Below are 12,030 nucleotides of genomic sequence, written 5' to 3'. Positions count from 1 at the left end.
CGCCTGAAGTTCTAACTGAGGTTCCTCATAAAGCAACCCCAAGGCCAGAAAAAACGCATCCACATTGAGCAACGCAGGATCCCCTGGAGCCAATGCAAAAGCCCAATCCTGAGGGTCGCCCCGGAGCAAAGAAATCACAATCCTGACCTGCTGAGCAGGATCTCCAGCAGAGCGAGATTTCAGGGACAAAAACAACTTGCAATTATTTTTGAAATTTTGAAAGCAAGATCTATTCCCAGAGAAAAATTCAGGCAAAGGAATTCTAGGTTCAGATATAGGAACATGAACAACAAAATCTTGTAAGTTTTGAACTTTCGTGGTGAGATTATTCAAACCTGCAGCTAAACTCTGAATATCCATTTTAAACAGGTGAACACAGAGCCATTCCAGGATTAGAAGGAGAGAGAGAGAGAAAGGCTGCAATATAGGCAGACTTGCAAGAGATTCAATTACAAGCACACTCAGAACTGAGAAAAAAAAAAATCTTCAGCAGACTTCTCTTTTCTCTCCTTTCTCTGTCAATTAATTTAACCCTTTAGGCCGGTCAAACTGTTATGGTTCTCAATGGCATGAGAACATAGCCCAGCAAACATACGAACTAGCTCTTGGAAGGATGGAAACTAAACTGACCATGAACTAAACCTGCCGCACAACTAACAGTAGCCGGGTAGCGTAGCCTGCGTTTTATCCCTAGACGCCCAGCGCCGGCCGGAGGACTAACTAATCCTGACAGAGGAAAATATAGTCCTGGCTCACCTCTAGAGAAATTTTCCCGAAAGGCAGACAGAGGCCCCCACAAATATTGGCGGTGATTTTAGATGAAATGACAAACGTAGTATGAAAATAGGTTTAGCAAAATTGAGGTCCGCTTACTAGATAGCAGGAAGACAGAAAGGGCACTTTCATGGTCAGCTGAAAACCCTATCAAAATACCATCCTGAAATTACTTTAAGACTCTAGTATTAACTCATAACATCAGAGTGGCAATTTCAGATCACAAGAGCTTTCCAGACACAGAAACGAAACTACAGCTGTGAACTGGAACAAAATGCAAAAACAAACAAGGACTAAGTCCAACTTAGCTGGGAGTTGTCTAGCAGCAGGAACATGCACAGAAAGGCTTCTGATTACAATGTTGACCGGCATGGAAGTGACAGAGGAGCAAGGCTAAATAGCGACTCCCACATCCTGATGGAAACAGGTGAACAGAGAGGATGATGCACACCAGTTCAATTCCACCAGTGGCCACCGGGGGAGCCCAAAATCCAAAAAGGTTGGTTGTGTCTGTCAGCATAGTGTCCAGAGGCTGGAGGCACTACCCTGCAAAATTAACTCCAGCAGGCCACAAATGTGCATGTGTCTGCAAAAACAGTTAGAAACTGACTCCATAAGGATGGTCTGAGTGCCCGACGTCCACAGATGGGGGTTGTGCTCACAGCCCAACACCGTGCAGGACGATTGGCATTTGCCTCAGAACACCAAGATTGGCAAATTTGTCACTGGCGCCCTGTGCTCTTCACAGATGAAAGCAGATTCAACCTGAGCACATGTGACAGACGTGATAGAGTCTGGAGACGCCCTGGAGAGCGATCTGCTGCCTGCAACCTCCTTCAGCGTGACTGGTTTGGCACCGAGATGAGATCCTCAGACCCCTTGTGAGACTATATGCTCGTGCGGTTGTCCCTGAGTTCCTCCTTATGCAGGACAATGCCAGACCTCATGTGGCTGGAGGGTGTCAGCAAGATGAAGGCATTGAAGCTGTGGACTGGCTCGCCCGTTCCCCAGACCTGAATCCAATTGAACACTTCTGGGACATCATGTCTCACACCATCCACCAACGTCACGTTGCACCACCGACTGTCCTGGAGTTGGTGGATGCTTTAGTTCCAGGTCTGGGAGGAGATTTCTCAGGAGACCATCTGCAGCCTCATTAGGAGCATGCCCAGGCATTGTAGGGAGGTCATACAGGCACGTGGAGGCCGCACACACACTACTGAGCATCAGCCTGTAATTTGATTTTCCACTTTGATTTTGAGTATCGTGCCAAATCCAGACCTCCGTGAGATGTTAATTTTGATTTACGTTGATAATTTTTATGTTTTATTGTTCTCAATGCTTTTCACTATGTAGTGAATAAAGATTTACAAGTGGAATATTTTATTCAGTGATATCTGGGATGTGGTATTTTAATGTTCCCTTTATTTTTTCAGCAGTGTATATATGCTGTATATAGCTAATGCTGCTTTTAATGTTTTTCTTGGTTTTCTCTTTTCAAAAGGCGGAGGTGAATGGTCCAATGAACCCCTTTATTAGTACAAATAGTACAAATGATAAGAATGCAGTCCCTGAGATCCTGGCCTTTTTTCAGCATGTGGGATACAGATTTGCTAGTGCACTTTCCCAGCATTTCCTACCACCTGTGGTGCCCTACGTCCCTTCACCAAGAAAACCCTTTCAGAGACAGATGCCTAGAAAAGTTCCTGATACAAGAGAACAGAGCGTGAAGAAGAAAACATCACAGCTCTCTTTAAGGTACAGCACTGATTTCATTTTTTCTTAGGAAAATACTTTAGTACAATATGTGCAAATGGGATAAATGGCTCCATAAATATGTTTCCTATAATAGAACGGTGGTCTCATTACGTGAGTATGTCCTTGACTCACAATATGACTTCTCACAGTACAGTAAATGTTTCTTATACAGTAGGCATTTATTTTACACTAATGAGCTTCAAAATACTGTTTACAGATCAAGTGTTCTTCAAATTTACTGCATTTGCACTTAAGAAATGGAAGGCTATAGTGTAATCAAGTTATTTAGTACTTATGTGTGTTCACATATTTTTAATACGAGTCTTTTAGTTAAAAAAGATGTTTATCTATAGGCTTACAACGCCGTTTTAAGGCTTTATTCTGGTTTGCACTCTGTATTACCTGTAGTTTTGGGGGTGGACATCTGGTCCAAGAGAGAACACAGAAACTTGCATCAATTTGTAATAGCTCTCAATAATTGCATCTTTCTATGTCCCTGAAGTTATCAAAGTGTTACAGAAGGTACTCGGTTGCGCTCTATGGACCACATGTAAAAATATAGAACCCATTCATCTCATATAAGGAGCAGGCCCCGGTGGAAATGTAAAACTATATACATTTTTCCATTCGGAGTCCTGCCAGGATGAGAAAAAGGTAATGAAGAACCGTTCCGACCAGACACATCATCTTGATAACTTGTCAGAGTAGAATATCTCACTTAAAAGGAATATCATAGAATCATAGAATGTTAAAGTTGGAAGGGACCTCCAGTGTCATCATGTCCAACCCCCTCTTCAATGCAGGATTCACTAAACCATCTCAGACATATGTCTGTCCAGCCTGCGTTTGAAGACTTCCATTGAAGGAGAACTCACCACCTCTTGTGGCAGCCTGTTCCACTCATTGATCACCCTCACTGTCAAAACGTTTTTTCCTAAAAACTAATCTGTATCTTCTCCCTTTCAGTTTCATTCCATTGCTTCTCATGTTTCCATGTGCAAATGAGAATAAGGATGATCCCTCTACACTGTCACATCCCTTCAGATATTTGTAGACAGCTATTAAGGCTGCTTTCACACTTGCGTTTTTGGTTTCCATCGACGTACAGTGAAATGACGTATCGATGGACGTCATGAAAACAGTGAAAAACATGTGCGACGGATCCTGTGAAATGACGGATCCGTCATTCTGATTTGTCAAGGGAAAAATTTCCCGAATGAGAGAGAGAGAGATACTTTTTCCCAGACTTGAAAATCCTTCCGGGCATGCTCAGAAGGGAAAGACTGGATCCGTCACTGGATTCCTGTGTGTGACGGTCAGCGACGGATCCTGCGTCCATAGGCTTCCATTGTAACCGCCGACAGGCAGCACAGGATGCGTCGCTGACCGATTTTACGACGTGCACAAAAAACGTTACAATAAACGTTTTCTCTGCACGATGGACCGCTATTTTACGATGGATCCAGTGCACGACGGATGAAACGGATGGCCATCCGCCGCTAATGCAAGTCTATGGGAAAATGCAGGATCCTGCACGGATTGTGACGGATCTGAAAAGACGGAAGTGTGAAAGAGGCCTAAGTCTCCTCTTAGCCTTCTTTTTTGCAAGTTAAACATTCCCAGATCCTTTAACCGTTCCTTGTAGGACACAGTTTGCAGTTCGCTTACCATCCTGGTAGCTTTTCTCTGAACTTGCTCCAGTTTTTCAATGTCTTTTTTAACCCCTTCATGCCGCAGCCTTTTTTTGTTTTCGCATTTCTGTTTTTCGCTCCCCTTCTTCCCAGAGCCATACTTTTGAACAACACCATTGGTTTACCATATTGTGTACTCGAAAATGGGAAAAAAAATTCCAAGTGCTGTGAAATTGCAAAAAAAGTGCAATTCCACAACTGTTTTTTCTTGTTTGTTTTTTTTGTTTTACCATGTTCACCAAATGCTGACTTTCCGGTATGATTCTCCAGGTCATTATGAGTTCATAGTTACCAAACATATATAGGTTGTTTTTTTCATTTAAATGATGGAAAATAATCCAAAGTTTGTTTAAAAAAAAACAAAAAAACCCCAAAAAGCGTCATATTCCGAGACCCGTAGCGTCTCCATTTTTCATGATCTGGGGCTGGGTGCGTCTTATTGTTTGCGTGCCGAGCTGACATTTTTAATGATACCATTTTGGTGTGGAAATAATCTTTTGATTGCCCGTTATTCCATGATCAGATCGCCTGTGTGTAGCAGAAATGCTCACTTGCTATGAGCGCTGACCGCAGGACGGCACTTATAGTAATCCAGCAATGACAACCACAGGGATCTCCTGCAAACCCCGGTCATGTGACACAGGCACCGATGGGCGGGATTCGTGACGCGCTTCCGGCGCAATCACATTAAATGCAGCTGTCAGAGATTGACAGCAGCATTTAACGGGTTAACAGCCGCGGGTGGATCACAAATCCACACGGCTGTTAGGGGCACATATTCGCTGATCAAAACAGCTGACGTGCTAGGAAAGATGTGGGCTCAGTGCCGGAGGGAGGGACAAGACATGCATGGTACTTGTACAGTGCATGTATTGAAGGGGTTAAAATGTGGTGCCCAGAACTGGACACAGTATTCCAGATGAGGCCTGACCAAGGAGGAGTAGAGGGGGATAATTACTTTACTTGATCTACACTATGCTTCTCCTAATACATCCTAGATTAAAATAACTTAACCTTAATATTAGATTAAAATAACTTAACATTGTACAAGCTAAGAGTGTACATAGATAAGTCCTAGTTTGGAGTCTATACCTCCCTCTAAAAAATACTGTAGCGCCCCCACTGCCGCAGGGCCGAGGGGTACCCAGTACCGGGCCTCTCTGTCTCAGTTCTGGGGTTGTCACGGTGGCTAGACCCGACCCGTGACCCTGCTGAGGGGCGTACAATGAAGGTGGAGGTATAGTGATGATGTTATGATGTGATGCCGGTCGCAGTAAGTAACAAGGACACCAGGTTGCAGTCTCTTTACCTTTTTACTGAAGGCTTGGAGGGACCCAATCCAGAGCACTGTCAACAGGGCTGGCTGAGACCGGCCGGTCCAACGGCACATCCGGAGTTCCCTTTGCAGGTGGGAATTAGTGTCTACCTTCTAGCGCCTGTGTGTTGTAGTCCTTCCCTGCTGAACACCCCAGGATAGTCCTCACAACTGATTCTGTCTGTCTCTGATGTTCGTTCTCTCCGTCCCCCAGATGATATGGTTAGGACGCACCCGTATGACTGGGTAGGCCTGGAGTTCTTCCGGGACCCTAGAGTCGCCCCTCTCCCACAGCTGCCTCCGTTGTCTGCTTAGGTGATTTTGGTGAGACAGCCAACCTATAATTGGCTGTCCTGCCGTGGTTTGAAGTAATGCTTAAAGTCTCTTACTTTCTCGGCGTTCCGGCCACCGACTGTTTGCGCCTCAGAAGGATGTTGCCTCGATCTTTCAGCATGACTCCTTCTGGTCCTATCGCCTCTTTGCTGTATTCCCGTTTTCTCACTTTTTGTCCTTTCTTAGGAATCTGTCAGGATCCCATCCCTGACAGGTCCTCTCTCTAGCTCTTCCCAGTTACTTCTCCTCGTCTTCCTGTCCAACCCCCAGTTTTACCAGAGTGTGAGGAGTGGCCTACTAGATAGAACCACTCCCCCTGGTGGCCGGAATGTGAAGTGTAGTGTGAGTGTTACCTGGTCAGGTGAACTCCTTTAGTACAATCAGACGTAACATCACTCCCCTTAGTGGCAGAGCGACATTCCTGCAACGACCAGGACTCTGGGGCGCTGCAATACCCTGTTTTGAAAAGTAGCCAGGTTCATGGCACATATGTGCAGATACAGAAGAACATACTTTCCAATTTTTATAGACAGGAAGAAGGACATGTATTGTGGCACGTATACAGTAATTGTGCACCTGCTAAAGCCACTTAGTGTTTTCACCCACTAACCAGGGGTGTAACTACAACCGGTGCAGGTTGCAATCGCACCAGGGCCCTGGAGCAATAAAAGTCCTTTTGGCCTATAGAAAGACAATTGCTATTAAAGATTTAAAATATTTGGGGGCCCCGTTGGAGCATTCGCATCTGGGCCCATGAGTTTCAAGTTACGCCACTGCCACTAACCTACCCTTTTTATGGTCTCTATAGGATATGATGTCTCTCAGAATGCTGACCATATAGAATATGACACCCTCACATTAATTTGCTCTCAAATTACCACTCACAAGCACAGTATGACGATCTTTATTGAGCCCAGTAAAGTATGAAGTCCCAAAACTGCATGATGGTTCTACAGTATCCCCGCACAGTATGATGTTCCCTCAGTGAGCCCTTCTATAGTATGATGTCACCAGTCACCAACCACAAAGTATGATTCCTACTTGCCCCCCTCCCACAGTGTGAAGGCCCCACAAACAGTCTGATGGCCCAACAGTCCCCCTATATGCAGTATGATGGCCCCAGAATACCCCTGTATACAGTATGATGACCCCAGAGCCCCTTTAATACATTATTTTAGCCCTCAGTATACACTATGATGACTTAAAGGCACCTATAATACAGTATCATAGCCCAACTGTACCCCTAAACACAGTACAATAGTGTCATAGCTCCCCTACTTCAGTATAATGTCACCGCAGCCCCTAAATGCAGAATGATGGCCTCACAACTCCTCTATATGCAGTTTGATGGATCCACATTATCCATATATGCAGTATTATGGCTTGACAGCCACTACACAAAGTGTAATGATCACATAGCTCCTATATGCAATATGATTGCCCCACAGTCCCCCTATTTGCAATATGATAGCTACACAGACCCTCTATAAGCAATGTTATGACTCCGTGGTCTCCCTATGCCTAGTATGATCATCCCACAGATTCCCTATATGCAGGATTATGGCCCCACAGACTAATATATGCAGTATGGTGGCCCCATAGACTCCCTATATACAGTATGATGGCTTCACAGCCCTCCATTATGCACTATGATGGAACCACAGCTCCCCTATATGCAGTATATGGAACCAAAGCACCCTTGTATACAATATGATGGCCCAATATCCTCTCTATATGCACTATGATAGCCCCATAGCCCCCATATGCAGTATGCTGGCCCAACAGCCTCCCTTTATGCAGTATGATAGCTCCATAGCGGAGTATGATAGACTGTATACAAAGTATGAAAACCCCATAGCCCACTGTATAAAGTATAATAGCATTACAGCTCCCATATATACTATATGATGGACACATATCTTGCCTATACAGAGTATGATGGCTCCACAGCCTCATGTACACATTATGAGGTGCCTACAGATTTCAGAAGAACTGGCTAGCAAAGTAATTATAAAAAACAATCTTCCCCCTAATTAATTCTGTATATCAAGTTGCCTGAGTCTCTACACAACACGTAATTACTACCGGTAGTTACTTCATCATGTTACTACTGGAAGCCCCAGATGCATAGGTTGATTGGCCAAGGAGGATCCTGTTGGCTCTCTGCTATACCATAGTATTCAACTGTATCTGCATTCACAATTATGGCAAATACTTTGATGCTTATCCTGGCCCCTGTAATGGAGTATATCAATATAGAGATCATATTCTTGGCTGGCTGTAAAGCCTCCTAAACAGAACAGGTTCTGAATTATACCTGACACCTAAGACTGTCAATGCATTTGGAGTTACAGATAAATAAACGGTCCCTTTAGAACATCTCTCGAGCTGTCATATAAATATGTTGCTATATCAATCTGTAGAAATATGACTGTAATTGTCTTGCTGCACAAGACAATGGCCATTAGTAAAGAGTAATACCACTGGTACATAAAAACAGCAGGCAGGCATAAGAAGCATGTATGACAGTGAAAGTATAGAATTAATAACAGACCTGTTTGCTGACCCTGTTATAGTGAAGTATTGTGGCTGTCAATAACATGTACTGTATCAGCATTCAGCATCTCATGATTCATGTCAATCATGTTCTGAACGTGCGTTACACTTCATAAAAATCATTTCATTGTGATATACCAGAAGTCTTGATCTGTGGGATTCCACGATATAAAACCTAATCTGATTACTAAAGTGAATAAGTAGAAGTGCACTCCTCGGAGACTGAAGACTTGCTATTGAGTCTTGTATACACGTCCACACTACCGCAGGTATTCGTTGTGTTTAACTCTGTTATTCTTTCTTAATTTGCAAAGTCTTGCAGTTTACTAATATTCTTCAGCTTTTGGAGAGTGGTCCAGAAAGCTAAGAGAAAAGATCATTGCCTTCTACTTACAAGGAAATGATACAAAAAGATTGCAAGCGCAATGAAAGTTCTCAGCATAGCTTGTAAGTTCAAAATTAATGGCACACTGGCTACACAACCTGGACATGGCAGAAAGGAGAAACTATCAATTACTGCCAGCAGATTTCTGTAGAGGCAGGTGGTCAAAACCCTTGATTGATTGCAAAAGACTTGTATCAGCACTTGGTGGAAGCAGGCACTGAGGTTTCAGTTTGCCCTGTAGGGGTTCAATGAGCTCCTATAAGTCCTCCAAAAGTTGGTTTCAGAAGAAGTCCTGGAGATTCTTGCATGGCCATCACAGTTGATGAATGATCCCTATAGAAAATCTTTGGTGGGATTTTAAAAAGGCAGTTGTGGCACGCAAATCAAAGAATATTAGTGACCTAGTGGGCATTGTCCATGAGGAATGGGCTAAGGTTCCTCAGGTACACTGCTAGAAGCTGTTGTTTGGCTATGCATCACGTTTACAGCAGTTTATAACAGTCAAAGAGGCTCAAATAAGTATTAGAAATGTCAGTTTATTGAACATATACAATATGAATAGCTAAAAAGCAAATACTTTTATACAAGACCTCCTGACGAAATTGCAGGCGATGGTGAAACGAGCGTTGAGGTGTTCTACATTGTCTGCCACTATCAACCACACAGTGAGAAAATCTCACCCAAATCAATAAATAATATCCAATGGAACCAGTAAAGAAAACCTACTCAGAAGTGAATATTAAAAATTCGAATAACCAATACTTTAAAATACATTTATTGAATAAAATTAAAAGCAGAGAGAAACTTCAATAGACATCACCATATATACAGTACATAGTAAAAAGAATTATACATCATTGGGAACACAGATCCAATATTATATACAGACATAATGGCTAAATGACCCTTCAAAATCATACAAAGTGCAAATATAGCAGTCAGCCTATCCAGGCTGCATAAAGTGCATAAATAGTGTGCAAAAGGGTATAAATACCAATGTATTAGTGATCCGTGACTCCCAAGGACTCCAGCTCCAACGTACGTTTCGCCACCGTGGCTTTGTCAAGGAGTCTGCCACTATGGCTAAAGGTAATTGTAAACATTAATATTTTGATCCAAGACTGCTCTCATTTGGATATCTACAATTCCTTATTAGTACCATGTACAACCACTCTGTGACTCTTATTTATTTATTATACTGAACTCCCTATAGTAGATATTTCCATGCATTAGTCCTTGCACTAATATCTTAGACTATAATATTATATTGCATATTTATTTCTAATTGTCTCTTATCTATATGTTGGTTTAATTTCATATTTATAGGTTGATGTGATTTGATGATCTATAACTTAATTACCAATGCCGGAACACTATGTATATTTTAAGTGCATTGAGATTGTTTGCTTCTCTATTGAGTCTGTGCCATGTATTTTGACTTTGTGGAGATCCATCTATTACGCTTTCTGTCTTGTATGAAACTATTATTTTTTAGTTATTTGTATTGTATATAGTCAATAAACTTTTATATATTCTTTTACTATTTTGATCAGTTTTGCCCCCTCTATATAGATGTACTGTAGGTGCATATAGTCTTACTTAGGAAGTAATCAATAATTACTTTTATTCTTGTTTTTGTAAGTATTAGAGATACTGATTATGAACGGTTGAATAATTCTGAGACTGCTGTAGTCATTAACCCCTTCACGAGATATGCCATACTTTTACGTCGCATGTCGGGTCCCTGTCTTTGATGAAAACATAAACTACAAATTGCACTAAACATAAACTACAAATTGCACTACTAAAAGCAACCCTCATACAGCTATGTCAATGGAATTTTTTTTTAAAAAGTTATGGTTCTTGGAAGGGGGGGGGGGGGGAACGAAAGTGCAAGATGAATAAATTGCCTGGTTGGTAAAGCTTTAAATGCTGCATTTTGTGTTGCATTTGGAGAAACCATTTATTATATTGTGTTGAGCTATTTAAATTGTTTGTTTACTGCAGACAGCAGAAAGTTTATACATTTTTCTAATAAACCTTATTTGCAATGGGGGTGGAATAATTGTGTTTGCAATTGTAGGTTTTAACCATAGTATTGCAACACATACTGCTACATGTCTTGCCACATGACTTTTGTTTTTTACCTTCTGTGTCTGCTTTCTATGAAAATTGGCAATCTTGATGTATCAAATTGGTGATATCAACCTTGGAATGAGTGTCGCTTTTGCGTGATGAACCTCAGCATTGCAGGACATCTTTTATTGCAGACTTTCAAATGACTGTTGGCCATTTAGTCTACTATATGAACCTCTTTAAAGGGAACCTGTCATCTATGTTAAATTGCTGCAATCCAGATTAAATCCATACCTTCTTAGCTTTCCAAAGTAATCAGCTATTCCATTTTTATGCTAATGAGTAGTGATGAGCGAGTGTACTTGTTGCTCGGATTTTCCCGTGCACGCTTGGGTGACCTCTGAGTATTTATAACTGCTCGGAGATTTAGTTTTCATCGTGGCAGCTGAATGATTTACAGCTATTAGTCAGGCTGAGTACATGTGGGGGTTTCCTGGTTGCTAGGGAATCCCCACATGTAATCAAGCAGGCTAGTAGCTGTAAGTCATCCAGCTGCCGAGATGAAAACGAAATCTCCAAGCAGTCATAAATACTCAGAGGTCACCAGAGCCTGCTCGGGAAAATCCGAGCAACGAGTACACTCGCTCATCACTACTAATCAGCTATTAGTGGAGATGTGCTTGGCCTTGCACAAACAGCTTTCTGTCCCCTTTTCAATTTTCACCACACTCCGCTGTCTTTTTCTCCCCGATTGACTGGTCACTCTTACCTGAGAGACCTCCCTCCCCTCCGGCAGTGGGTCATGCGCACTCCTGATGACCCAGACGAGATCAGGGCTATGAATCTGTTCTTGCGCTGCCCCTTCTAAGAATACGCCCCCATGGGGAGTGACGGCGCCTGTACAAACTCAGCCAAAGATGGAAGCAGGCAGGGAAATTTGGAAAGAGGATGAGAGAGCTCTAAGTACCAAGTACCAAGCCCCTGATCTTGCAGCTCATTGGCATAAAAATTGAATAGAGGATTACTTTAAAATCATAAAGAAGGATTACATAACAACAAAAACAAAGGAATGGGTTAATTTGGGATTATAGTGACCTAACAAAGATGTGTTTGTTTATGACAGTAAAACCTGGTGCCAGTTT

At 42.3% G+C, this 12,030-nt stretch overlaps 1 protein-coding gene across 4 annotated transcripts in view; it reads left to right on the top strand.

The window, feature by feature from the left end:
* TMEM232 (transmembrane protein 232) overlaps window positions 1–12,030 on the top strand; it is a 435,959-nt gene that overhangs the window by 207,948 nt on the left and 215,981 nt on the right. For all 4 annotated transcript variants that reach the window (XM_077290225.1, XM_077290199.1, XM_077290207.1 and 1 more), the window contains one exon: window positions 2,279–2,532. In XM_077290225.1, coding sequence (XP_077146340.1) covers window positions 2,279–2,532 — 254 coding nt within the window. The remainder of the gene's footprint in view (window positions 1–2,278; window positions 2,533–12,030) is intronic.

The sequence above is a fragment of the Ranitomeya variabilis genome, chromosome 1, assembly GCF_051348905.1.
Source record: "Ranitomeya variabilis isolate aRanVar5 chromosome 1, aRanVar5.hap1, whole genome shotgun sequence".
In the NCBI taxonomy this organism is placed as follows: domain Eukaryota; kingdom Metazoa; phylum Chordata; class Amphibia; order Anura; family Dendrobatidae; genus Ranitomeya; species Ranitomeya variabilis.
The sequence above is the reverse complement of the archived record's forward strand: the minus strand, read 5'-3'. Positions and strand labels throughout refer to the sequence as shown.